The following is a 26,387-nucleotide window of genomic DNA, read 5'->3' on the forward strand; positions in this document are numbered from 1 at the left end:
CCAAGATAGTCTTAAAACCAAAATATTTTTTACCGTTATCTTTTGTTTTTTGGTTTTATTGTTGTTGTTTTTTTGTTTCTTTTATTTTGTTTTGTTTAAAGAACAGCTTCCAGGGCGCCTGGGTGGCTTGGTCGGTCAGTTAAGGTCCAGCTCTTCATTTCGGCTCAGGTCATGATCTCACGGTTTGTCAGATGGAGCTGGTGTCTGGGCTCTGCACTGCCTGGGCAGAGCCTGCCTGGGATTCTCTCTCTCCCTCTCTCTGCCTCTCCCCTGCTTGCTCTCCCTTTCTCTCTCAAAATATTAAATTAAAAAAAAATAAAGAGCAGCTCCCAGAAGATGATACGGCATTTCGAGGGGAAAACAAATTGCCTTCCTCGATTCCCCAAGACTAGCCATTCTAGAAAATGTTCTCTCCTCCCCAAAGCCCGCCCCCACATAGGCAGGGTTTTTCTTTGGGGCAAACCTGCTCCTTGGGAAGGGAAGCGAGGTGGCAAAACCTGTTTGAAGGCAAGGCTGCCTCCCTTCCCCCTCCCTTGCTGGAGGCAGGAGCATCTAGCAGTGAGCGTGAGAAGGCCAGAGTCCCGGTGGCCAGGACAGCCCGCTCTCGGACATCTGCGAGTGTTCCAGGAAGACAGACCGACGCGGGAAGATGGGAACCACACAAGATGTGGGAGGAAAGGCGTTAGACCTTGGGTGAGTACGATCCAGCTCACTGGACTGGAAGCAAGCAGTGAATACTTTGGAGGGACTTTCCCAGCATCCAGCTCTGATCAGGGCAATTCTCGGCTTCCTGGACGAGACCCAGCTGCAAGAAAAGGAGTTTGCGGAGGAGTAGGGCAGCTTTAGGGAGGAAACGGGGACCTGGGGGTTTCAGGATAATTCCCTATCGTGTTGTGTCATAAAACTGCCTGTTGGGGTGCCTGGGTGGCTCAGTCCATCAGTTAAACGCCTGACTCTTGGATTCCCCTCGGATCATGATCTCATGGTTCGTGGGTTCAAGCCCTATGTCTGGCTCCTTGCTGATGGTGCGGAGCCTGCTTGGGATTCTTTCTCTGTCCTTCTCCTCTCTCTCTCTCTCTCTCTCTCAAAATAAATAAACTTAAAGAAAAAAAAAAAGTCTCCCTGTTGTGTTTTCTAATGCCCCCTACCCAGAACAGCCCTCAGGAAAGCTGACCCGGAAAGATCTTTAGGTCCAGGTGCTCCTTCCCAGCAAATCTTCCTCCTTCCCTTCTTTCTCCGCCTCTCCACCCCTGACCACTCCCCAGCGAGGTGGAGGAAAGGCAGGCCTGATGAGGTGCCATCTTCCCCAGCTGTGCCTGGTGACAGCTGGGCAGGTCTGTCAGGTTCTGGCCAATTGGGATGTGGACTGTCTACCACTCATGTAGGTGGGGCAGCGCCACAGAGTTACATAGGACCAGCTTTACATCCCACCCTTCCTGGGCTCCTAAAACCCTTCAGCGGGCATCTGTTTCCAGGAACATGGAGGTGGTACATGTCTTCAGGAGACAAGACATCTGAGGGGTTAAGGCCCGTGCCCTGCTCTGTACCTTACTGTTCATTCCCGTGTCTCCTATCTACGATCCACTTCGGTCAAGACATTGCCGAGTTTTTCTCACTATCACGTCTTCTCCCCGGGGACTCTTAGGGCCACGGAGAATGCTGAGGCAGCGGGGCCGGCAGCCCCCCTGAGCCTTGGGGAATTGGAGCTGAAGGAGGAGTGGCAAGACGAGGAATTCCCCAGGTGAGGACCGCGGCAGACGAACCTTGGGAAAAGGGAGGGATGCTCAGGAATGGAGGGCAGGGATGAGAAACGAGGGCTTGAAGGAAGGAGGGGGGAAAGGCAGAGGTGGTAAAATGGTGGAGGGGCGAGAGGTTTGATAAATTGATACCTGGCTCCATGTGGTTAATCTGCATTTAACCTCTCCCCTCTAGACTTCTTCCTGAGGAAGCTGACCCTTCTGAAGATCCTGAGGATCCCGAGAGAGCCTCCCAGGCAGGTTGGTAAATTAGACCATAGGCCTCGGGGCGCCCGGGGGGCTCAGTCAGTTGAGCATCGACTTCCACTCAGGTCATGGTCTCACGGCTTGTGAGTTCAAGCCCCGCATCAGGCGCTGTGTTGATGGCTCAGAGCCCCGAGCCCAAAGCCCCTGCTTTGGATTCTGTGTCTCCCTTTTTCTCTGCCTCTCCCTACTTGTGCTCTGTGTCTGTCTTTCTCAAAAATAAATAAGCGTTAAAAAAAAACAAAAACGTAGGCCTCAAGTTCTTGATTCTAGGCCAGTCTGCTGCCCTCATCCCTTTACACTTCCACTTCTCTTTTCCCAGATGTCCCCTGTGTTAGTTCCTCTTTAGAATTTACCCCATATCCTCACTTCCATATACTGGAATTCCAACCTCCTCTGGCTGACACACACATACTTTTCTATTCTTTTCTCCTCTCTCCCAACCCCAGGTACGCCCAGCACTTTAGCCCTGTGTGGCCCACGCCCCATGCGTAAGCGTCTCTCTGCCCCAGAGCTGCAGCTGAATCTGACAACGGAACCCAGAGGCCATGGAGCTTCTGCCACTCACTCCGTACCTTCCTCTCTTGATGGCAGTTCTGACCTGGAGGTAGACGAATTGGAGACACCTTCAGACTCGGAGCAGCTGGACAGTGGACATGAATTTGAATGGGAAGGTGGGAAAGAAACCTGGGGCTCGAGCTGGTAGAAGTAGAAGCTAGAGTTAAAGAAGCTCAGGAAGGATTTAATTGGACTAAAGTTAGAAGCAATATGTGAGGACTGAGTGGTAAGGTCAGCGAAATTACTTTCCTCAGAATAAAAAGCCTATAGATCCAACGCGAGAATAGCCAGTAGAGGGACGGGGAGGGTCCTTTGTTTATTAAGGAAAATTTTATTGAGTGACTGTTACATGCTATGACTGAGCAAGAACTGAATTATAAAGATGAGGATGATAGTCCTATCCTCAGGGGATTCTCTGTCTAGTAATGTACAAATAAGTGTAGTTAAGGATTATGGTCTACATATGTGTATAGGGCAGGGATGAGGACCAAGGTCAATTCCACCTGAGAGGCATTAGGAAAGACTTCACAGAGGAGGGGATTCTGAGCTGGTCTTTATCGGGTAGCTAGGGAGGCATTCTAGGAGGAAGAAACAAGTGGGGTAAGAACATGGCATGTTGGGGAATTCAAAGTAGTAAGCATCACTATTTTGATATTAAGCAAAACTTTGTTTCTTCTCTACTCACGACGCTCCCGACACCAAGTGTATGGGTTTTTCCCATACCAACCAGTTCTCCAGACGTCCACACAGTGTCCCCACAGCATGGCCCTGGGCTTCAGACACCAATCAGATGTCCAGGTTGTCACCTGAGCTTCTGAATCAGGGTACTGTGTTAAGTTGGCAAGAGTCAAATCATGGAGGTCCTTGCTACCCCACTGAGTTTAGATTTTATCCTGTAGGCAATGAGAAGTCACTGAATGCTTTTAATCAAGGGAGTAACACTATCAGATCTGATGACTCTAAAGAGGCTAGAAACAACCTAAAGGTTCATTAGTAGAGTATGAAATCTAATACGGTGCATCCATACAATGGAATACTAAATACCAGGCAACCATTTTTTAAGATGAAGCAGCTGTTTCCCATTGCTAGGGAAGGATCATGCAGAAAAACTGGGTATAGTATATTGCCATTTGAATAAGAAAGGTAGGGTAGAAAGCAAAGCTTGTTGTAGGAAGGGCGTAGAGGGTGGAATGGACTAAATAGACCAGAGGCAAGGAGACCAGTTAAGAGGTTAGCACTAAGGGCAGGTGAGAAGTGCTAAGAACCTGAATCAGGACAGTAATAGTGGAAAGAATAATAAGAGAATGTAATGGAGATAGTTGGAAAAAGATCTGGGGTACAGTTGGCTTGATGGCTGACAGAGAAGAAAATTTTGGATGACACCAGTTTTCTCTCTCAGGCAGCTAGATGGGTGGAGTCATCAAGAAAGGAAATATGGCCTGGGCGCCTGGGTGGCTCAGTTGGTTGAGCGTCTGACTTCAGGTCAGGTCATGATCTTGGGCCCATGAGTTCGAGCCCCACATCAGGTCCGCTGCTGTCCGCCTGTCAGCGCAGAGCCCACTTCAGATCATCTGTCCCTCTTTCTCTACCCCTCCTTTATTTGTGTGCTCCCAGAAAGGAAATATGGGAGAGAGGAGAAAAGAATGAGTTTGAATTCCGCTTGGGTCTGGTGACTTGAAGACGACAGAAAGACACAAACGAGAGATGTCCACTCTAAGCATTAGGGACATGGGCCCAGAGTTGGGAGAGAGGTGCGGCTTAGAGAGGCAAATTTGAAATCGTCACCTTACTGTGGTGATGGGAGACATGGGCAGAGATGCGCTCACCGGAGGAAGAGCATGGAAAGAAAGAATCCAGAAAAAAAATAACTACTACTGGCAAGGGCCACGGACCTACCATAGTGCAGGGTTACCTCAAGGCCAGTGTCTAGGGAAAACGTGAGGATCTTGAGTCACAGGAAAGAGAAACCAGCAAGCGGATGGATTGATTGGACAAACTCGGGCTGGAGTCCTGGAAAACACTGAGGAATGAGATGGTGGAGTAATCAGCTCCAGGAACCTGGGGAGGTTACATGACACTGAAGGTATGTGCTGTGCCTTAGGGACCCTTCCCATCCCTCTCTTTCAGATGAGCTGCCCCGCGCAGAGGGACTGGGGGCCAGTGACGCAGCAGAAAGGCTGGGCCGGGGTTGTATGTGGGATGTGGCTGGAGAAGATGGTCGTCACTGGAGGGTGTTCCGAACAGGACAGCGGGAGCAGCGAGTGGACATGACTGTCATTGAGCCCTACAAGAAAGTCCTCTCTCATGGAGGTAATGACTACCAAAAGGGGAGGGGTAAGAACTATGACTTCCCGGATAAAATGCTGAAGTTGGAAACTCGGTGACTGGGTACAGAATCCTCCCTGTAACTCCCAGCGACCCTCAGAGTCCCTCCACCCAAGCAGACGTACCGTCTGTCAGTGTGTAGTTGTTGATGAATAGGCTGTCCCTTTGTCCTTGCCAGGTTACCATGGTGATGGCCTCAACGCTGTCATCGTCTTTGCTTCCTGTTATCTCCCCAGCAGCAGTGTCCCCAACTACACCTATGTCATGGAGCACTTGTTCAGGTGAGGCCCAAGCCCTGCAGGGCTCCAGGGTGGATGGTAGGGAGGGGAAAGCAAAAAAAGAAATGTGTGATGAGCAGCTCACTGCCGAGTCTACAGTAATGTTCCTCCCACACCGCGCGCCCCGAAGCATGTACCTTCTTTGACGATTGTGTGTCCCCCAGGTATATGGTGGGCACTCTGGAGCTGCTGGTAGCTGAGAACTACCTGCTTGTCCACTTGAGTGGAGGCACGAGCAGGGCCCAGGTCCCAGCTCTGGGCTGGATCCGCCAATGTTACCACGCTCTGGACCGCCGGTGAGCCTCGAGGCTGGGAGGGCGGCAAGTCTCTCTGCACCTGCTCTTTCCCTCTTCCCATTCTTCCTTCCTCCATGTAGTCCCTTCCTCTTTTCCTCGTCCCTCCACACCCCTTTCCAGGCCTCTCCGGTCTTCTGTCCTCACTCCGGAGTCAGGGAAACCTAGTTTCAGATCTTGCCTTTCCTATTTACCTGCCGTGTGACTTTGGGCAAGTCACTTCGCCTTGCGGGGATTCAGTTTCCTTCTCCGCAGAATGGCAACAAGAATGCCTTTGCCACTGGACACGTGTGGAAATCAAGTAAATCCGCGTAGCGGGTCGCCTGGCACCCAGAAGGGGCTCCCTTTTGTCACCATCTCTCCATTTATTTCACTTCCCAGACAGCCACTGTCTGCCTCTCTTCTCTGCCTGTTTCCCTGACTTGTTTGTTTCACGCGATGTTTCTTTTCCCCCTTTCTTTTCCCCATCTTCCCTTTGCTCACTTTGTTCTTTCTTTTGGCCTCTTCTTTTTTTCTTCTCCTCACGGTCTTCTTCCACCTGGAGTTCTGGCAGTTGTCCTCGTCACAGGGGGAGGGGGAAGGGGGGTCGCCAAGGCCTTTTGCAAGGGCAGGGCACAGGAGGGAGAGGGGGCAGAGGCCGCTAGACTGAGGAGTTCCCACAAGACGGCTTCGTGAAACTGAGGAGCTTTGCGGGGCTAAACATGGTGGGCGGAGCTCAGACTGCAGGGGACTAGCTCCGACTGCCAGAGAAATCTAGAAACTGCAGAAGCGAAAGGGCAGAAGATTAGCTCCACCTGAGTTTCTGGAACGACGGTGGGAGAAGAGGACGACCTCCTCTTCTGTAGGCTCCGGAAAAACCTGAGCGCTCTGGTGGTTGTCCACGCGACCTGGTACGTGAAGGCATTCCTGGCGCTGCTGCGACCCTTCATCAGGTACGAGCCTGGGGGACAAGGACCTGCTCCCGTTTTCAAAATCGCGATTAAGAAGCTCTCGCCCCCACCCTGACTCTTCCTAGCCTTCCCCGCACCGTATTTGTCACATTTCCCTTTGTAAGCCTCTCCAGGAGCCCTGGTTTATCCTCTCTTTTCAGTTCCAAGTTCACACGAAAGATCCGTTTTCTGAACAGCCTGGGAGAGCTGGCCCAACTCATCTCCTTGGATCAGGTTCACATCCCTGAAGCTGTCAGACAGTGAGTTCTGAGCTTAAGGATAAAGGTTCGGGGTGGGATGTATAAAGCCAATTCCCACTTTCTTAATGCCTCCGGGGAGATGCAGGGGAACTAAAAAAAACCCGATACATGTAAGTGCTGAGGCATCAGAGCATAAAGGAATGTTCACAGCGCCGAATTTAGAGGAGATTGAGATCTCCCCAAGAGGTCAAGAGGGGATAGGTTGGCAATGAAGAGGAGAAAACATGCGGTGGCCGGAGGTCCGAGGGAACTAAGGAGCCTAATGACCACCGGCTCAAGCCCCCGATCTTCTCTTTCAGTGCTCTGGTTTCTCTCTCCAAACCAGTGAGTAAAATCCAGGTCCCGCTCCTGTACCGCTTTTTTGTTTTTCTCTCTCTCCTAGGTTGGACCGGGATCTCCATGGCTCAGGAGGGACCTAGCCTAAGACAGGAACCCAGGACCCTGATCAGAACCAAGCAAAGATATCCATCTGCCCGTGTCCTACCCCTGAAACATCCGACCCCCTCATCCTCAATCCCAGTGCCACTGGACCTTCACCTGTCATTCCTCTCATAACCCTGCCTTCAAAGCGGGGCTCCGAGGCCCGCCACCTGATCTGCCCGGGGAACCATCACTTCAGCTATAGGGGTGCATGTAGGGGTGTCTTGTGCGGGAAAGGGCGAGGCTGTGGGTGTTAGTCCTGCTGGAGCTGCAGAACCGTCGGCACAGAACTGCGTCTCTCTGAGTGTCGCGTTCCTCCCATGTAAAGTGGGGGGGGGGGCTGCTGGTCTGTGACGCTGGGCGATTGGTGGAGGGGTGGGCGGGGCCTAGCGGACCGCAGTTGGCCTGGCTGCTGGGAACCAGGAGTCCGCTCCCTAGATATTGAAGAACTGCTGCTTCCTTCCCTGTGCCGCCCGCTGCCTGTGAGCCTGGGAAGGAGTGCTGTCAAAGCCAGTCGTTGCGTCCTCTGGAGTCAGTCCAGCTCTGTGGTCGTCAATAAACTGCCCTTCGAGATTTCAGCCCCGCTGCGAGGAAGTGCACTGCTTGCCCGGGGCCTTACATCACAATGCATCTGTTGCTTCGGGCTCATTCTGGCTGCAGAGGCTCCGGGGTGTTTAGCTGAGCCCCGGGGGCTGCGCCGAGAGGGCCTGGGGGAGGGGCGTGGCGCGCGGCAGGAGCCCCACAGGCCTCGGTTCCAACGACCCGAGAGTGGGAGGGAGGGAGAAGGTAGGAGGCCCGGCCTCCTGCGCTGGCCTCCTTCTCAGCCGCACGCTGCCGGGGCCCCATGGTCCCCGCCGCCAGCGCGCTGCTATGGGCCCTGCTGCTGAGTCTGGGGCCCCGGGCGGCGGGGGCCCGAGGCCTGACTGCGACCGAGACGCAGCGGGTCAGTTTCCACGTCGGGGTCCCTATGTCCCGCAACTACCGAACTTCCCTCCGGACCGGGGCTCCCAAGAAGATGAGGGTGACAATGGAGGATGAGGATGACCTCGTGGCCAGTGCTGACCGCCTGGCAAGCCCGGCCGCCACCGAGCTCTTGGCCTCCACGGTGGCTACCGGCGTCCGTAAGTCGATTGTGTCGTCGCCGGAGGAGGATGAGTCTTTGGAAGAGGGCGTTGTGATTAACGCCAGGAAGAATAACGTGAGCGGAGGGGTGCTCAGAGCGACTTCCAACACAGTGAGGATGCCCAGCCCCAGATTTAAAGCTAACACTCAGGAGCCTGAGATCAGGATGTCTTCTTCGGACCAGCCGGCCTCCACCTGGACGTCGGCTGAGGACACCGCTCACCCCTACAGTAGCCAGTGGTCAACAGCAGGCTCCACCCCAAGTCGGTGGCCACACCCCTCGCCAACAGCCATGCCCCCACCCGAGGATCTGCAGCTGGTGCTCATGCCCTGGGGCCCATGGCACTGCCACTGCAGGTCTGGCACCATGAGCCGGTCCAGGGCAGGGAAGCTGCAGGGTCTTTCGGGGCGACTTCGCGTCGGGGCGCTCAGCCAACTCCGCACAGAGCACCGGCCTTGCACCTACCAGCAATGTCCCTGCAACCGGCTCCGGGAGGAGTGCCCCCTGGACACCAGTCTCTGTTCTGACACCAGCTGCGCCACTCAGACCACCACCGCCGCCGCCACCACCACCACCACCACCACCTCTCCCATACCCCCCCTCAGCGACAGGCTCAGACCCGCAACCCTCTTCTTCCTTGGCCCCAGCCCCAGCCCCAGTCCGGCCCTCGCTTTTTGGAGACGAGTCAGGATGGGGCTAGAGGATATTTGGAACAGTCTGTCTTCAGTGTTCACAGAGATGCAACCAGTAAGTAAGTGTTTGGAGATAGCCAGGATCTTGGTTGATGAGAAGTCCTGATAGCCAAAATCCCGTTGCTGAACCAGCCAGGTGCTTGCATGAAGTGTTATCCGTTTGGTCATTGAATCATAATACACTAGTCATTCACATTATTGTTAGCCGTTGACGCCGCTTATTTCTTGAGCAACTGCTGGTTGCCTAATGGGCAACATGTATTTATTATTGGTCATTAGAGGATTATTGACCAAATTGTGAAGACTATAAATATATCGACAACTCTTGATGCAGACAATAGATATGGAAGACATAGTTCTCAGCTCATTAATGCAGTTTATTAGTAACAATAGCTCATATGTAAGGTCTTACTACGTGCGCTTTACCAGGATCAATCCTCATGATGCTGTGAGGTATAATTCCCACTTTAAGTTTTATTTTTTTTTTAATTTTTAATGTTTATTTATTATTGAGAGACAGAGCATGAGCATGGGAGGGGCAGAAAGAGGGGGAGACACAGAATCTGAAGCAGGCTCCAGGCTCTGAGCTGTCAGCACAGAGCCTGACGTGGGGCTCGAACCCATGAATTGTGAGATCATGACCTGAGCCAAAGTCGGACGCTTAACCAACTAAGCCACCCAGGCGCCCCCACTTAAAAAATTTTTTAATATTTTATTTCTCAGAGAGAGAGAGAGAGAGAGAGACAATGTGGGCAGGAGAGGGTCAGAGAGAGAGGGAGACAGAATCTGAAACAGGTTCCATGCTCTGAGCTAGCTGTCAGCACAGAGTCCGATGCGGGGCTTGAACCCATGGACCGTGAGACCATGACCTGAGCTGAAGTCGGATACTTAACCAACTGAGCCACCCAGGTGCCCCTCATACTCACTTTATAGATGAAGTGGGGGGCACTGACACCAGAGCCGATGCTCTTAACCAGCACTGTCCCAACTGGGATTATTTCCAGTAACTTAAGTAAAGAATTCTTCAGGAAGGATAGTCCTCTGCTTTATCAAATGAACTACCAAAGGTTCTGATTGACCCGATAAAATATTCTCAGTTCATAGGCTCAGGACCTTTGGGGCAGAGAGGAAGCATGATGAAATAGTATATGTATGGTCAGTCATTTTGCCAGTTTGTTTTTGTCTTCCTTCCTGGGTATCCAATACCATCGATTCAATATAAAGAAGCCTAAATAGGGGCCAGTAGCATTGAGGGAATGAGGGCTTATGGGGAGGGAGATGAAGCAAGAATGAAGAGGAAGGGACAAGAATATAGATGTGGTTATAATACTTCCCCTCCTCTCTTTTGTTTCCTCACCCAGATAGAGAGAAACCGCAGGTAATGGCCACTTCATCCACAAGAGAAGGTGTCAGCATCTCCACCTCCCTACCCTTTCAGTCCCAGAATCTCCTGGATATTTTTAGTACAGAAAAACAAAACTAGAAAAATCATTGTTTGGTCTTGTGTCTTTTTACAGAGGTATCTTGAGGGTAGAGACCAGAAATCTCTTCAACCTTAAAACCAACTGTGTAGCTGACACCATGGGGCCTGCCTTCCCTTGTCTCCGGCCTATTCCATCCCTCTCCTCCCCCCGCCCCCCAGGATGAAATGTTGAGGTTGCTCCTCTTCCTCCTTTCTGAAGTCGTTTGTGTTTTTTTTTTAATTTATTTCTAGGAGAGAGAGAGAGAGAGAGACAGCGTGAGCAGGGGAGGGTCAGAGAGAGAGGGAGACACAGACTCTGAAATAGGCTCCAGGCTCTGAGCTGGCAGTCAGCACAGAGCCCGACGCGGGGCTCCAACCCACGAACCGCGAGATCATGACCTAAGCGAGAATCGGACGCTTAACCGACTAAGCCACCCAGGCGCCCCTGAAGTCGTTTTTAAGCTAGTGGTTCTTTGGAGACGGAAAAATCTCAGATGAAAGCCAGGACGAGGGAACAGGAAGAATGAGGTGAGCTCTTGGCAGAGAATGGTGGTCTTCTTGCCTTCACAGTACTTGGCCTTCTCTCCTTGGAAAAGGGTGACGTTGGCACAGAATTCCATGCTGGCTATTTTCTAGGAGTTACATCAACTGCATCTATCCCTTGACCCCCTCCCCCCACACACACACCTGTAGTGATCACTCTGCGACTCTTTTGCTTAAACATTTTTTATTTGAAAAATGTATTTAAAAGTCCAACACATTTTTAATATAAATTATGACTCTTGAACCCATTGCCATCACTCTTAAATACTGTTAAAGTGATGGTAGCATACATATTAGAAAAGGTAGCTAAAGGCGAGAGAACACCAAAGAGGACTGTGTCCAAAGAAAAGACATCAGAATAAGGCTAAAGACCAGGGTGACCAAACAGTCCATGCACCCCCCATCTTTCCACCCTATCCTGTTAGGGTTTGAGTGTGATCTGCAGGCCATTAAGCTACTTTAGGACACAATGAGCTACTTTCAGAACAACTAGCTAGATTCGAACAGTAAATCGGGAATGTATGACTGATCTTGGACCCTGAAAAGTGGCAGGAAATACACTGAAATGGAGACACAATTAGAACCCGTCACTAGAGGAGGGATAACCTGGACGGATGGTGGAGGCAGCAGGGTGGACCCCAGTTCCCACAGTCCTGCCCTGTCACCATCAGACAGGATGCTGCTAATTACTGAGCTAATGAGAGACCCCACCCTCTCAGCCTCCCAACAGGTAGAAGCCCACCGGTTTTGACCTGCCTTCCTACCCACCCTGCAAGGAAGGGGCCAGAAGAAAAAACACCTGAGAAAACAAACTGCCTGAAGGCCCTGTTCCTGCATTGTTTTCCCACCAAACGCAGACTCCAGCCAGGTGGGGGGTGGGACCTGGTCTTCAGACAAAACTCCCTGAGTCTTATTTGTGTCTGGGTCTAGGACTGGGGCACAGAAATAGACCTTAAAGTTTGCAGAGGATACACCGGGGTGTCCGTGGCATTCTCTTCTGCTTTTTCTCCCTCTCTTCCCCAATCTCACTAAACCCCGTTCCCGAGTCCACACCGTAGGAGCCCCTTCTCCACAGACAAGAATGGAGAAGCAGATAACGCATCCACCGGGGACGCGAACCCGTGCGAGCAGAGCCCCACACTGAATAAGGAGCCTGTGGAGAGGTTCTATGTGGCCCGTGGAGCCTGGCGCAGGCTGAGGATGAATAATGAAATGGGAGGAGGGCGAGGAAAACACTCGAAAGAGAAATAAATACCTGGACTCTCGAGCAGTGACCCTCAACTAGGGGTGGTTTTGTCCCCAAGGAGACACTTGGCAATAATCTGGACAGTCCGGGTTATCCTAACTAGGGTGGGCCAGATAGGCTACAACATGTCCTATGATGCACAGGACAGTCCCCCATTACAAAGAATTACCCAACCCAAGGTCAGAAGCTCCTGGGTCGAGAGTGCGTGCACTGGAGGTGTCCCCCGCTCCCACGCGGCGAGGACCTTAAGATCCTTAAAGTTACAGATGATGGTTTTCAACCACCCACCCCTCCCGTCCTCAGTGGTTCGGAGGTCCGCTCAGAGACCTACCTCCTAGTTTTGCAACGTTCCGGATTTCTCTCCAGATCCCTCTTTCTCCTCACCTGGGCCAGCAGGGAGATTGGCAGAGGGCAGGCAAGGTCCCCAAGAGTTAAATGGAATACCATCAGGTTAAAAGATCCACCTGTTACCTAGGTCTTAATCACTGAGAAACAATAAGGTTCCTGGCAGGGATGGGGTCAGGGGTAGAGGTAGTAGAAGGAGGGAGGTCATTAAGAGAACTCAAATTAAATTTTTAATTAAAGGAAGAAAGATGGATGTTGGGGGAACTCACCATGCGACAGACACAGGGTTAGAGGCCTAACTAGAGCAAGACCCTGGTAGTTGCAGAGAGATACTGAAGGACTGTGAGCTTCAAGTCTAGAGAGAAAGAGTAGACTAGGCAGTGGTCACCCTCCCCCCCCCCTCCCTGCTCGACGTCTGCTTCAGTTCATTCCAGGAGGAAGAAGAAGGGCAGGGAGGTAAGGAGAGCTTCCCAGCAAAGCCGGCTTCAGCTTTGGGAATCTCGCTCACCTACCCCGTTTAAGGAGTTCCAGGTTAAGAGTTTAAAACAGATGGCACCTCGACTGTCATTCAGGAGAAGGGAACTCATCCCGGGTTCCCAGAGAGCTCCTATCTCAGATCTGAGTGTGTCCAAGGGCTTCCGCTGAGCTCCTCTGGCCAACCAGTAGTCACTTGGTCAGTCCTGTGGCCTTGACCCCATCTCCAGGAGGGGCTCTAGCCAGAGGGAATAGAGGGAGTCCAGCCCCCAAGCCTCCCGAGGCACTGATAGGCAGATAGGGAAAAGAGGGGCCCTGGGGTCACTGGTTCTAGGAGGGGGCAGCATCTTTTCCGAGCTGGACATGGAGTGGAGGCTTCAGACAGCAGAACCTGATTTAAAAAGAAATTGAAGGAAGATTAGCCTCAAGGGAAACTGAGGCCTTGGGGAGAAGGCACCCCCTAGTGTTGACTGGGTTATTTCCACAATGTGCTCTTCCTCTTGCTTTCTAGCTGTCTGCACCTCCCTGTCTCTCTGCCCTTCCGGGTCCTCCCGTCTTGACTCCTCCATTTTAATTCTCCCTCCTCTCACCTCCCATTCTCGCAGGGGATGGGGGTTCTGAAGCAGGCCACGAGGGTGTGTTGGCAGGGGCTGGGGGTGCTGGGTGGGCGTCTCTTACCACTCACCATTTCTGGTGGAGCTACAAGCCCCTGGAATTGCTCCACGGCCTGTCGCGGTTTCCCTTGGACCTCATCTGCTCTTGGACAGCACCTGTCTGTGGGAAGCACACGTGGGACTCCCGTCCTAAGTCTCAATCTCACATAGTAAGTGACCTCCGCTCCCCTCCCTGCCACCCCCGCCACCGGTGCCCTCCAGGAAGAGGCAGACCCCATCGCCTTGGGGCCCCCCCCCCAAAAAATCAATCCGAAAAGGTTAAAACCAACCACCATTCTTCCAAGGGACGTTTCAATGTCTCCCTTCATACTGACTTTCATGAGGATGAGATCAAATGGGTCTTTTACTAAGAAGCCTCCCTCACAAAGGACTCTCTCATATTCAGCTGAGTTTCACAATTGGTGAAAAGACTCCATCACCATCTCCAGGCCTATTCCCCTCGTTCCAAGAGCAGGAAAGTGTATTAGACACTATTTAGGATGGGAGGACTCAGTCTCTTTCCTGTCCCAACACACCCAGCCGCGCTATGACTTACTATTAATTCTTAATTAATAGAAGGGCTCTGGTTTTGGGAAAAAGCCCTCCAAGTAACTCTTGAGTCATATATATCCCTCGCCCCAATGAAGAAAGATTTACTAATTGTCGCCCATCCAAGTACTAGCCAGGCCTGACCCTGCTTGGCTTCTGAGATCTGACGAGATCGGGCACGTTCAGGGTGGTACGGCCATAGACAAAGATTTACTAATTGTAAAAATGAGGCAGCCTAGGTGAGAAACTGAAATGCACGGTCTCGGGTTTATGCAACTGGTGACCAGAACTGGAACCCTCTTACCCCCCACTGGCTATTCACTATGTCCCCCCACTTAAACTTCAAACAAGGGGAATGGTTCCAGGCCACAATCGCACGTCAGCCCCTCCCCATTCCCTGGTTACCATGGCAAGTCCGTCTCCGGCCCCCATCTCCCCAGAGCCAATGTGAGTCAGGTGGACAAAATTCATCGGTTCCCCGATCATGGTCCTGTCAATTCGTCTCCTCTTCTTCTTCTGCTTAGAGAAGACAGCGGGGTTAGGTCTGAAGCCCCCTCTTCCACCCAGAGCGCAGCAAAACCGCTAAAGGAAGAGCTAAGGGCCTGATGAGCCAGATTACGTGGCATTAGAGCAGGGAAGTCACAAAGGTCTAATAAGACGGACGCAGAGGGGATGCAGGCAAGGCGGTGAGGACAGGGGCCTGCACAGCAAGCACCAGGCAAAGAAAGGACATTATCTAAGTCACCTCTGGCTGATGAGGCAACAATGGGGGGAAACTGACAGGTACGAAGCTCCACCTACAACCCCGCCAACTCAGAAGGGACAGAAAGAGGAAGTGACAGCTAGGACTCCTCAGTTCCTCCAGCTCCCTCCCAGCCCCCCTGTACCCCATGTACACACCTGCCTGGCCAGACAGACTGCCGTGACAGAGAGGGCGGCAGGCAGGGTGCTTTCTGAGTGGCGTGTGTGCCTCACAGGACCCGGTAATTGACTTGTGTGTGTGCTGGGTGGGGGTGGGTGCGGGGACTCACCGGCTGGGGTTTCTCTACCACGCAGCAGCCTAGTTTGTGCCAAAATTCACTCATGTTCCCTGACGGTTCCAGTTTCACTCCTCTGCCTGAGGCCCCAGAGGGCGCTTGCTCTGGTGCCTTGAACGCCCACTCCTTGGTGTCCTTGGGCGTTCAGGACAGGACACCACTCAGCTGCACAGGGCTAGAGACGGCGAACTCCGTGGTACCCTTGGCTGGGCGGTGAAGGTCAGCGTCTCAGACCCTGAGGGCCTGGCAGGACCAGACTGGGGGGGGGGGGGGGGGGCAGCCACAAGGTTATGTCTTCCTCAGATCCAGGAACCTGGATGAACGGAAAGTAAAGACAGGAGAAAGTTGGTGAGAAAAACTCTACCACTACCCTCTCCTGGAGAAGCCTCCCTCCCGATGAGCCCAGGTCTCCTTGTTCGCCCTTAAAGGCCCTCATCCTGCACCCAACACTAACCTCTCCAAACACAGGAAGCCCACAGCTGGACTCCCAGAGAAGGGGAAAGAACCATGAGGGAGCTCGGTTGAGGAGCAGAGATGCTGGAGCCAAGGGAGAGGAAGGGGATAGAAGCATTTAGGGTGCAGATGGGAGGGGCCAGGGGACAGTAGCAGGAATGAGCAGTCTGGGGGTGCTACGAGCCCCTCCTCCCTTCTCCCTGGGTTCAGGGCAGAAGGGGAGGGGCGGTGAAGTGACCTTGAAGAGGAAATGGTGGTTTTTTGTTCTCACAAACAGGGCCTCCACCCGTGTCCCTCCCCTTTTCCTTACCTTACTCTGAACATCTAGATTTTCTTTAAGACCAAGAAAGGCCCTGACTGCCCAGGCTGTAGGTGTGTAACTGCGGCAGGCTGGACCTCAGGAGAAACTTTCTACAGCAAGGAGTTTCTTCCCTCTCTAATCCCTGCCCTTGTTCCTCCTCATTTCCTTCAACTGAGATCCAACCTCTCCTAGAAGCCATTTACCAGTTCCTTTATTACTTGACCTTGAGGTCTTTCCCGAAGGCTGTGTCCGCAGTACTCCCTTGTGTGCACCTCTGTGTACAGACTATCTGTGCACCGGCTGTAGGGACCTATGTGCCAGGCATCTTCTGTCCCACAAGGCATCTTCCCCAGCTCCCCACCCTCTTCACATGTCCCATCGTGCCACTCTGGTCTGCCTCACACCCCGCAGGGCCCAGGCCTCCCCACCTGCCTCCTCTTCTCATGCTGTGACCTGTTCTCTCCTCCCTCCTCTCCACTTCCATTCCCAAGCTTCATCAGCCAACCAGACATGAGGAACTTTCCAGTAGCGTTAGTGTCCAGGGAAGAACTTCCTGCCCTTTTTCGCTCACTGCCGGCCAGGCTAGGGCACAGCTGGGTTTCCCCTGTGCTCACCGCACTTTCCCAGTCCTGTGATACACGCAGCCTCAAAGGCTCCAAACAGGGCTGGTCAGGAGCATTACCCTCTAGCAGGAACAAGAATGTCCCGCTCCTCCACGGCTAGAACCCCGATGCTCTGCACCCTACGCTGATCTAACAACTGAGAGGATTTTCTAAAATAGCTTCGGGAGGAGATCTCACGAAGAACACAGAGCTACGGCTTGTAGGGGAGAGAGAGAACCAGGAGCCTGGGCTTTACTTCCCTTCCTACCACTGGAGGGGAGGAGTAGTGGGACAGGGAGGAAGTCAGAACACAGCTGTCCAGAGAGGGGAGCTGTGGGCAGTGGGGAAGTCAGTCAGTCACAAGGCTTGTCGCAATGGTGGCGGCGGCAGCGGGTGGTGAGGGCTGCAGGCGGGGGGGATGAAGAAAACAATGGAGAATCAGAGGAAACCCCCGATCCCACCAGACAGGCTGTAGAGAGAGTGGACTCTCTCCCAACGCCCAGCTGAGCGGACAGAAGTGGAGGGTGGGAGGGAAGAGGGGCGGAGTGGGGGGAAGGGAAGGGGGCAGTGGAGAGAACAAGGATGTTTCTGTTCCCTTTCCAGGGAGCAGGCCAGAGCTGGATAGAGGGAAAGCATGTGTGTAGGACTTGGCACGAAAGGGCCAACGATGATGAGAAGTGACCAGGAAATTCCATTCCCCAGGACACAGAACATAAGGGTTTCTGACACTTGGCAGCACCGTCCGAGCGTGGAGAAGGGTGGGCAGGGTGAATGTGGGGGCGGCGAGGGGGTACAGGCCAGAGAAGGAAGTAAGAGCAACGGGCCGCCACTGTCCTCGAAAATATCTAGATGTGAGTGGGGTGAGGAAAAACGAAGTACTGAGCTGGTAAGCCCAGAAGGAGGAGCCACCTGCATTCACTGCCCACTACCTTTACCCCCACCCCCGTGGAGGGGAAGGGGCTAGGAAAACAGCAGGAGGAATCAGGATCAGACTGTGTAAGGCCACATCCTGACAGCCAAGTAGCACTGAGGACTGGGCCCGAGTCCCGAATAGGAAGGGTGAAATACGGAGCTAAGAGACACCAAGGTCACACACTAGGGCTAAGGAGCTTCCAAACTATTGGGGGAGTGAGCAGGAGGAGGGATGGGAGACAGGTTCCAGAGGGAAAGGATGTACAGAGGTAGTTCCGCGGTCCTGGTCTAGCCCCAAACCGGTTCTCCCGGTCCCGCTGCCTTCAGCCCCAAGGCCTCCAACCCGCTGCCTAACAAGCCTTCACAAGAAGCAGCTGGAGAAGGAGAAAGAGAAAGAGAATTGAGGGAATGGAGTGGGCACTTCTGGCTGTAAGCCCGGGGCTGCAGCTGGTTCCCTGTGGGGACCTCGGCAGGCGACAGGCGCAGGGCTGCGGAGGGGCTCCAGGGCTCTCCGGGGTAGAGGGAACCGCGCCCTTCAGTCAAATGACAGGCATCGGCCCCAGTACCAATCGGGCCCTTCCCGAGAAGGGTCGGGGGGGAGGGGGCTTACTCGGAACCAGCAGAGCTAGGCCCAAAGCTCCCTCCCCAGGACGCTGAGTCCCAAGGACTGCCTTTCTGCCTCCTCCCCAGCTCTATCCAGAAATCCTCTGCTCCTCCCAACGCCGAACTAGGACTGGGCCCCCGCTGTGAATTTTTCGGGCCCTGGCTCTGTCCCGCGTGGCTGCTTCGGTCTCAGGCTCAGCCGTTCCAGGCCCCCAGCTGTGCTTCACTCTGTCCTGCACACCCCGCCACCGAGGTCAGTGAGTCTCGGGGAGAGACTTCATCCCCCTCTAGCCTCCCCACCTTGGTCCCTCCCGGCCCTCTACTCTTGAGCGGCCACGGCCTGCGCCCCGCACCGGCGTGGATGGAAGCTGTTACTCCAGGAACGCACCCCCGTTCCCACCAACCCAGCATCTCCCCGGCCTCCCTCCTCCCCCACCCCCCGCATCCGGTGCGTCTCCGCCCGGCGGGGCGGGCGGGGCTCACGGGCCGGGGGACCCCCGCCGCGGTCTCACCTGCCGCGCTCCGGCGTAGCGGCCAGCGGCTGCCGCGGGTGGGGGGCTCCCGCTCCGCGCCCGCCGGTGTGGGCTTCCCGGGCTGGCTCCGCGGCGCGGTGGGGGAGCCGAGGGCGGGCCGGCAGAGGTGGGGCCGGCTCGGGGCGGAAACGGCGGCGACGCGATTACGAAACCCGTCCGGCCGGGAGCTGGGCGCACTGCTCCCCCCTGGGCTGGGGAGGCACTGCACCACGCGAGGCCGTGGGAGGTGGCCTGGCGGCTTCCGACGGCCGGCGCCCCCGCTGCGCTAGCCGAGGAAGGGGGAGTGAGGGGGGGCAAGCCGCAAGCCGCGCGGCCCGCAGTCTCACGCCCCCCCTTGCGCGTCAGGCACCGCGGGGCAAAACGAAGAGGAGCCCCCCCAAGTCCCCCGGGGCCCGGCCGAGGGTTGAGAGAGTCGTAGAAGCATCCCACCCCATCCCCCCGTGCTCTACTCAAGGTGGAGCGGGCCTAGGTTTATTTACTCGTTGCGAGGGTGCGGAGACGAGTCGCAAGAGTAGGGATTGGAGGGGGGAGGGACGGAGGCGTTCTCGGGTCCTCAAAAATAAGACATTTCGTAACCTAAAATCCTTAAATTGAGGAATAAAGGGACACCCCTCTATTGTTATCTAGAGTTAAGCGTTTTAATCCATAAGCCTAAAATTAGGGGACAATTAACTGCTTCATTCATTGCACCCCAGTCAGCATGGGGGTGCTGGAAGAGCTGGGGAATCATTGTGCCGACCAATAAGGCCTACGGAGATGCTTTAATCCTGTCTCCCTCCCTAAAGTGTTCTGGAACCTATCGTTTGAATTAGCCGAGTCAGGCAAGGAGGGGGCGGGGAGTCCTTCCGCCCTTCCTAGGAGGGGCTGCATTGCAGGGGGAGACTGAGCAGATAGACTCAGCCACTGGAGCGGGAGAGGGAGTGAGAAGACAAAGCCGTCAAAGCCCCAACAGCCTTCTTTTTCTCCAGCCCAGAGCAGACGCCGAGCCCCCGAGGTATTCCTTCCATCTTGGGAACACGCTAGTAATTCATTGGTAACAGGTAAACTAAATTGAGGGAAGGGGGGCAGGGGGCTGCAAAGATAAAAAAGCAGGTGCTTCTGGTTAGGTTGAAGACCCTTAATAACGATGAAGCGGGGGGGGGGGGGGAGACAGTTCAAGAGAAGGGGGCGCTATGAACAATGGGTAGTTTTTGATCACCTTTTATATCTCTTTGCTAAGGTTTCCATCTTTGCCTTATAACCCACAGACATTAATTTCTGACAATTTACATGTAGTTATTCTCAGCATTTATCTCCTTATGTCAAGCATCTATTTGCCTATAATTTGTTTTAAGTATTTTATTATCTTCAGTTGTTATCTATATCTTCCTTTTCAAGCTATAATTTGTTTTACCTGTTTTTTGATGAATCTGTAGTCTTACTGTATTGCTCTAGCTTGTACTTCCCTATTTTTTTCTGTAGTGTTCCATTGATGTGTCTACCTTCACCCCAAACTTATTTGTCTCCCTAGGAGTGAATTTGGGGGAAGGGATGACATAATACTGAAAGTAATCCGGACCTCTCTTTTAACAGTCTCCCACTCCCCATCTCAAACCTTTGCCCCAAAGAAAGAGGCAGCTTGAGGTAGGAAGGTGGCAGCCTCTGTGTTGCGGAACTGAAATCCGTACAGCCCACAAAAGCTACATATGGTGGCAGACTCTGGAAGGGGAATGCTTGTTTGCAGCTCAGTGGGAATAGACAGGGGAAGGACATGTCTAACTGGAAAACCCAAAACCAGAATGAGGCACATATACTGAGATGCCAGAGAGCTTCCATCCCCTCCCACCACCATCCCTGTCATTCCCCCCAATGGTGGCAGCATGACACAGCAAGGCCCTCTCGGGCAGGTAGGCCTTGGATTCCCACAGAGGGTCTAGACAAAGAGTAGTTGGGTGTGTCTTTTTATACTATGTATGTGCTAATCATGCATCCCTACGAACAGACGGTGATATTTAGAAATTACCTTTGCCTAAAATACCCAGATTTATGAAGGACATTTGGAAGTATTTATTGAGCATATATTGTGGTACAAGGCACTGTCCAAGCCCTTTAAGAAATGTAAAGAGAGAGGAGGTATGGGTGGAGAACATTTGGGGAGGGGAAGAGACGGCTTGCTGAACAGGGACCTTTTGCAAAATTTGGAGACTTGGGAATTAAATCCACACTAAATTAGACACCAGAATTTCATTAGTAATGAAAGTAGTGTGAATGGTATTTTAGTTTCAATTTTGTGTAATCAGTGTTCTTGACTTGAATTTAAATGTCATCCCTGCTTGTATGAGTGTCTTTCTAGAATGCATTTGGTACTCTCTGTACATGTCTCCGAGTCAATGACATAGCTAGAGATTTAGGCCTTGTAAGTTAATATTTTGTAAAATTTCCTTTAGCACTTTTAATTGCAAGATATGCTCTGCCAGACGCTCAGGGATTGTTTGGACAATTTTTGGACATATCCTGGTTTTAGGAAAAGGAGTCAGTTTGTCAAAGAGCTTTTTTCCCTGTCTCAGATTTTAGCTTGCTCTCTACTGCCTTTTGCATTTTCGTCATTCAGATCAGAATCACAGGAACAATCAGCACCTAAGCCACTGAGTATCTGTTCTTCAGCAACTAAGAATTCTTGCAAGTTTTGAGAATATTGATATAGGACCCTATAAAACTGTAGGCAGCCATCTATGTACAATACATCAAAAAAGACCAGATTGGGAATGAGACCTGTGTTCTAACTGGCTGGAAGCCTTCACAAGTCAGTAGATAATTTCTAACATGTATTCTTTTCTTTTTTAAATATACAGTATGTTATAGCACAGAGTATATTTATTTTATTTAAGTAATCTCTACACCCAACATGAGGCTCAAGCCCCAAGATCAAGGGTAACGCGCTCCACTCAGCCAGGAACCCGAAACATGTCCTTCTAGTTTTAAAATTCTGTGATTTTTTTTTTTCTCCCAATGGTTCTATTTTTTAAAGACTCTATTATGTGGCCAGCATTATACTAAGCTTTATCTGGAGAAGACTGGTAAGGGAGGAGATTAAAAAACAAAACAAAACAAAAAACCAGCAATGTAGGCAAATCACTGGCAATATAGTTTTAAAAAAGAAAAGAAAAAACTCTCTGTGGTCAGAAGTCAGGAACACTGATGGTCCTGAGGTTTGCATCTTAGGAGGTATGTAACCCCTGTCTGAAGCCAGAGTTGGTAGGCTGATAGGTACAGCCATTTTTTGCAGCGCTCTCTCTGTGCACGTGTCTCTGGAAATTACTGTGGAGATGATCAAGCGGAGTATCAGAGGATGATGACCTCACCTTCCCAGCACCCTCCCCCGCCCTGTCCCAGTCCCCACATAACCCTCCTAAGCAGTTTCTCTGCTGAGTAATGCTCGGTTCCCAGGGTTTATTTTGGAGCCTGAACTTCAGAAGAAAAAGCGCCACTGGGAATTGGCTTTTCATATGAAAAACCTCCCAGTCTGCCCACTCGCCAGTCCTAAAGCCCCTACACTCACACATAACTGTGCTCTGGATTAAGGCCTTTTTGTTCTGTGTTGATCGAGACAGTTCACATTATATGGGGCTATAGTTTATGCGGTGCAGGGGTTCTCATGTTCGCCTAGCACATTATACGGGGGCAGCTGGGAACCTATTTAAAGCCACCGTTTAAGAACCTCAGGCCTGGTAGGAGCCAGTGGATATACTGGGAGGAAGGCCTTTTAAGATGCAGGTTCTATTTTTGGAGGCAGTGGAATGTTCATTTTGCTCTTTGGGAACATTTCAACTAACGCTTTCGGCCCCTTCTTGGCTGGTACCCAGCAGGGTGCAGGAGGTCCTATAACCTCAGGGTGTGGGTGGGAAAAGATGGTAGGAGTACCTAGAGAAGGTCCTAGAGAAGTCTCCAGTTCCGTCAAAGGACTTTCTCCTTCTGATCGAAACTCTTACTTTCCTTACCTGGAATTCCCAATCCATTTGTTTCAGGTAAATTCTAGCATTAGGATCAGAGAATAAAGGACTTGCTATAGCACAGGAAAATTCTTTTAAGCACCTGGGCTTTGTTTTAAAGGAGAGGTAGGCTAGAGAGAAATATAAATATAGGCTGTTAAGGCATATCTGTGGGCTAAAAGATGGGAGTGGCAAGTTACGGATAAACAGAAAACTAGGGGCACCTGGGTGCCTCTGTCAGTTGAGTGTCTGACTTTGACTCAGGGCATGATCATGGGTTCAAGCCCCACGTTGGGCTCTGTGCTGACAGCTCAGAGCCTGGAAACTGCTTCAGATTTTGCGTCTCCCTCTCTCTCTTGCCCCTGCCTAGCTCATGCTTTGTGTCTCTCTCTCTCACAAAGATAAACGTTAAAAAAATTTTTTTTAAACAGAGAAAATTAATCAGCAGCCTCAAATGTCTTGTGTGCTAAGCCCAGCACTTGTAAAGAAGGTATAGACTGGGTTTTGCCTTTGTGGAAACTCTCAATCTCTTGAAGTAGGTGGATAGAGGACATACAGCGGTGGTCTGTATGTAGCCCTAAGCTAATATAGTCTGTAAAACTCTACAGGGGGTTGGGGGAGGTGCTGGAAGGTACAGGGTAGAGGGAGCTGAATAAGTTTAAGGAAGTCCTCTTGGAAAAGGGGAGTTTCTAGTAGGGTTTAGAAGGCAGACAGCAAAACAGAAAGCAGAAATGTCACGGAAGCCCTTTTTAGAGGTACCTATTAAACCAAAGTCAGGAAGAAGTTAGGTATTAAAAACATAGTTAAGAGTTCAAGGGAACAATTTCTCTAGGGACTTGAATTCTTCTAGGGACTCCTAGTAGCCTAGAAACGTGGGTAGCGTTTGTGTAGAATAGAGGAGCTTCCAGGTCGTGAAAACACGTGATGTGGGGGAGTGGTGCACCTGGAGAGGGCACGGGAGCTCTGTGCCCCTCCCTGTACCTGGCCATGTGCCTCTCTTCCATCCCAGCTACTGGTCCCAAGTTCTGTCCTTTTATAATAAACTGATGATCTAGGAGGTAAAAAACTAAAAATACAAAAGATAGTGAGTAGACAAAGTGAAGCAAGACAGGAATGAGCATAACTCCCAGAGAATGTACTGTGGCTAGGAAGGATGGGCCACATTCTAGAAAGCTTGAAAACCAGACCCAAGACTGACTTGAAGCAGTAGGCAGTGAGGAAGTCCTTCCAAGATGGGAGAAGTTAGGAAATGGTAGAGAATGGTAATAAAGGAAAGATTCCCAAAGCTTGTGCTAGGAAATTTGGATTATATACCGAGGCAAATGGAATACGTTGTTTTTTTTTTCCCAAGCTTCTTTCTTTATACCAGTTTTTCTTTTTTTAATGTTCATGTATTTTGAGAGAGAAAGCATGCATGCAATTGGGAGAGGGGCAGGGAGAGGGGGAAAGAGAATCCCAGGCGGGCTCCATCTCATGAATGGTGAGATCATGACCTCTGAGCCCAAATCGAGAGTCGGGTGCTTAACCGACTGAGACCCCCAGGCGGCCCTGCGAAGTTTTTAAGCAAGGAAGGGCCATGGGCCACGAAGTGGTTGCCGTAGCATGAAGACTAACAGTTGGTTTCTTTCTAGGAAATTATGAGGGACCCTGTGAGTAGCCAGTACAGCTCCTTTCTTTTCTGGAGGATGCCCATTCCAGAACTGGATCTGTCGGAGCTGGAAGGCCTGGGTCTGTCAGATACCTCCACCTACAAGGTCAAAGACGGCAGCGCTGGCAAAATGACCGGGCAACCAACTGGAGTTGAGGAGAAAAACTCCGAAGGCGATGCCCTCCTTGAATACAGCACCTTCAATTTCTGGAGAGCTCCCATTGCCAGCATCCACTCTTTTGAACTGGACTTGCTTTAAGCCCAAGACTTCTCTCTCCCACCACCCTGCCCTCACTGTCTTCCCTTACAAGCCCCTTCCTTCCCACCCTTGTCCTATTAATCTCGCTGTCTCCCCTCTATTGTGTTGAGGTGGTGCTGATGAATCTGCCAGAGTTGTGTTGTATTTATTATTTATTTATTTGCCTATCCTATCAGTTTCTCTCAAAAGCCCTCAAGCCACAAAGCACTCTCCCCCATACTAATTCCAGAAACAGGCCTGGTGGGGGCACCACAGAGTAGTATAATAGTACAAGATGGGGGGCTCTTTTTTTTTTCATTTTAATCCTCTTCAGAAATTGTTCAAACCCAATACCTGCTCCAGATCAGTAAACACGAATCTTTCTTCAACAGTTGCTGAATACCTTGAGAGCGCTGAGATTATCTGCTACAAGACAGGATTTTGAAAAGGCTGTTAAGGTGTTAAGTCTCGCTGTTTGATCCTGCTCCTTACAGTACCTTCTTCTTCTCAGAGAAGTTGGGTGTAGTTAAAGGTATAAAACAAGAGGAAATGATACATCATGGAGAATGAAAATAAGGGAGAGAACGGAATCGTTTCAGAAATAACTATATTCTCAAAGGGGTAGTCCTTCTTCAAGCCTCTACGCTTTGCTCCGAACTCTAGCTGAGGAAAATGACTCCCAATTTCAAATCTTAACATGCAATCTTGCTGAGTACTACGATAATTTGTAAAGTCTGATTCCCTGTCTAAAAGGCATAGGGTTTGGCCTCTAGTGTTTTAGTCCTGCCCTCCCGCATCTGCAATAGAGAATACTGACCACTGGGCCTCAGGCACAGTTCTTGAGCTACCCTGAGACCTTGAAATAATCACATGATGACCCTACACCTTGTACCCCCGTTCCTTCCAAAGTTATTGCTGCTGATTTGTGCTGCCATTTACTCATTTCTTTAATAAAGACATTTAATCCCAGGCCTGGGTTCTTGTTTTTCTCTCTCTTCAAAGAGAAGTGGTAGAGATCGCCGAAATTAGCCTTGCTTTCACCTTCAGCTTATGTATTTTTATCTTTCAATAAGAGTTCTCTTAGTAGCCTTTGTGCATTAAAAAAAAACGAACATCAGGCTGGACAGGTATCAAACAGGGTGAAATCCACTTAAAATTTTAAAGTATATAGGAAGAAATGCAACCGACTACTCTTCTGTTTGACCAGTGGCTCCCAACATAGGGAGGTAGCAATTCCCACTACCAAACATGCTCTTCATGGTCTCAGTATAGTTGCCTAAAAAGAAACCAACTAATTCACCCAAATACGTTACCTGCTTACTTATAATTCAACTCATTAAACACAAAACCAAACTGATAGTTTTTGAGTCCTTACTATATGAGACGCCATGGGCCAGATAATAAAAAAGGATATACACAGGAATGAAACAAGATTTTGCCTCTCAAAAAGGGAACCCGTAAACAGCAAGGTGGATCGTGCCCGGGGAGCGTGCCATACTTCAGAGATGGCAGTACCAAGTTCAGAAAGGGAGGTAGACGCGAAAACCGCTGGCTTTGAAAGGCCCACCATAAACGACAAAAAGCCAAAACCTAATAAAAGAATGGGGCCGGGTTGTGTCCTTTTCTACGTTCACGTTCTTTCGAAGGGCTTCCTTCCCGATTTCTCGCCGCCCTTAGGCAGTGGCGATGGGGGGAGGGGGGTGTGAAGAGGGGAAGCATCTGGGAAGTAAAATGCGTAGGGGGATTTGCAAACTCTCGCCGCATCCCCTTTCAAGCCCCTCGAAAAAGACTCCGTTATTTGTCCCATTGCTCTGGGCAGACAGCTTGCGGGATCCCTACCTCCTACCTACGTTCACGCCGCGATCGGACACCCGGCTGTCAGGCACCAGGGCTCAATTTGCGCGCAAGACCAGGAACGTCCCCAACAGTTTCACCCGAGGGT

General features: G+C 51.5%; 4 protein-coding genes across 8 annotated transcripts; 3 read left to right on the plus strand and 1 right to left on the minus strand.

Moving 5' to 3' along the window:
- Positions 1-1,700: 1,700 nt before the first annotated feature.
- Positions 1,701-7,369, plus strand: BNIPL (BCL2 interacting protein like). The gene is made up of 8 exons (XM_039246217.1): positions 1,701-1,997; positions 2,450-2,674; positions 4,686-4,868; positions 5,062-5,164; positions 5,326-5,457; positions 6,300-6,386; positions 6,545-6,643; positions 7,026-7,369. Exons 2-8 carry the CDS (start codon positions 2,488-2,490, stop codon positions 7,060-7,062), a joined length of 828 nt encoding a protein of 275 aa, XP_039102148.1. The 5' UTR covers positions 1,701-1,997; positions 2,450-2,487; the 3' UTR covers positions 7,063-7,369.
- An 85-nt stretch (positions 7,370-7,454) lies between these two features.
- On the plus strand, positions 7,455-10,369 carry CUNH1orf56 (chromosome unknown C1orf56 homolog). 2 transcript variants are annotated; one of them, XM_039246269.1, is made up of 2 exons: positions 7,455-8,937; positions 10,240-10,369. In XM_039246269.1, exons 1-2 carry the CDS (start codon positions 7,908-7,910, stop codon positions 10,359-10,361), a joined length of 1,152 nt encoding a protein of 383 aa, XP_039102200.1. In that variant the 5' UTR covers positions 7,455-7,907; the 3' UTR covers positions 10,362-10,369. The 2 variants fall into 2 exon arrangements, with proteins under 2 accessions (XP_039102200.1, XP_039102201.1); XM_039246270.1 differs by having other exon boundaries at positions 7,457-8,933.
- A 679-nt stretch (positions 10,370-11,048) lies between these two features.
- Positions 11,049-18,690, minus strand: CDC42SE1 (CDC42 small effector 1). Its single transcript, XM_039246276.1, has 5 exons — positions 18,571-18,690; positions 15,182-15,500; positions 14,556-14,666; positions 13,634-13,722; positions 11,049-13,339 (listed from the first exon to the last, which is right to left on the minus strand). The coding sequence occupies exons 2-4, from the start codon at positions 15,233-15,235 to the stop codon at positions 13,648-13,650; spliced, it is 240 nt and encodes a 79-aa protein (XP_039102207.1). The 5' UTR covers positions 15,236-15,500; positions 18,571-18,690; the 3' UTR covers positions 11,049-13,339; positions 13,634-13,647.
- MLLT11 (MLLT11 transcription factor 7 cofactor) lies at positions 15,093-25,414 on the plus strand. Of its 4 annotated transcripts, XM_039246272.1 has the most exons (4): positions 15,093-15,133; positions 18,146-18,311; positions 19,560-19,631; positions 24,191-25,414. In XM_039246272.1, exon 4 carries the CDS (start codon positions 24,197-24,199, stop codon positions 24,464-24,466), a length of 270 nt encoding a protein of 89 aa, XP_039102203.1. In that variant the 5' UTR covers positions 15,093-15,133; positions 18,146-18,311; positions 19,560-19,631; positions 24,191-24,196; the 3' UTR covers positions 24,467-25,414. The 4 variants fall into 4 exon arrangements, with proteins under 4 accessions (XP_039102203.1, XP_039102202.1, XP_039102205.1 ...); XM_039246271.1 differs by lacking the exon at positions 15,093-15,133 and having other exon boundaries at positions 18,058-18,311; XM_039246274.1 differs by lacking the exons at positions 15,093-15,133; positions 18,146-18,311 and adding an exon at positions 18,783-19,045 and having other exon boundaries at positions 19,560-19,585.
- The last annotated feature ends 973 nt before the right edge of the window (positions 25,415-26,387 follow it).

The sequence above is a fragment of the Hyaena hyaena genome, unplaced genomic scaffold, assembly GCF_003009895.1.
Source record: "Hyaena hyaena isolate Hyena2069 unplaced genomic scaffold, ASM300989v1 scaffold_284, whole genome shotgun sequence".
Lineage (NCBI taxonomy): Eukaryota > Metazoa > Chordata > Mammalia > Carnivora > Hyaenidae > Hyaena > Hyaena hyaena.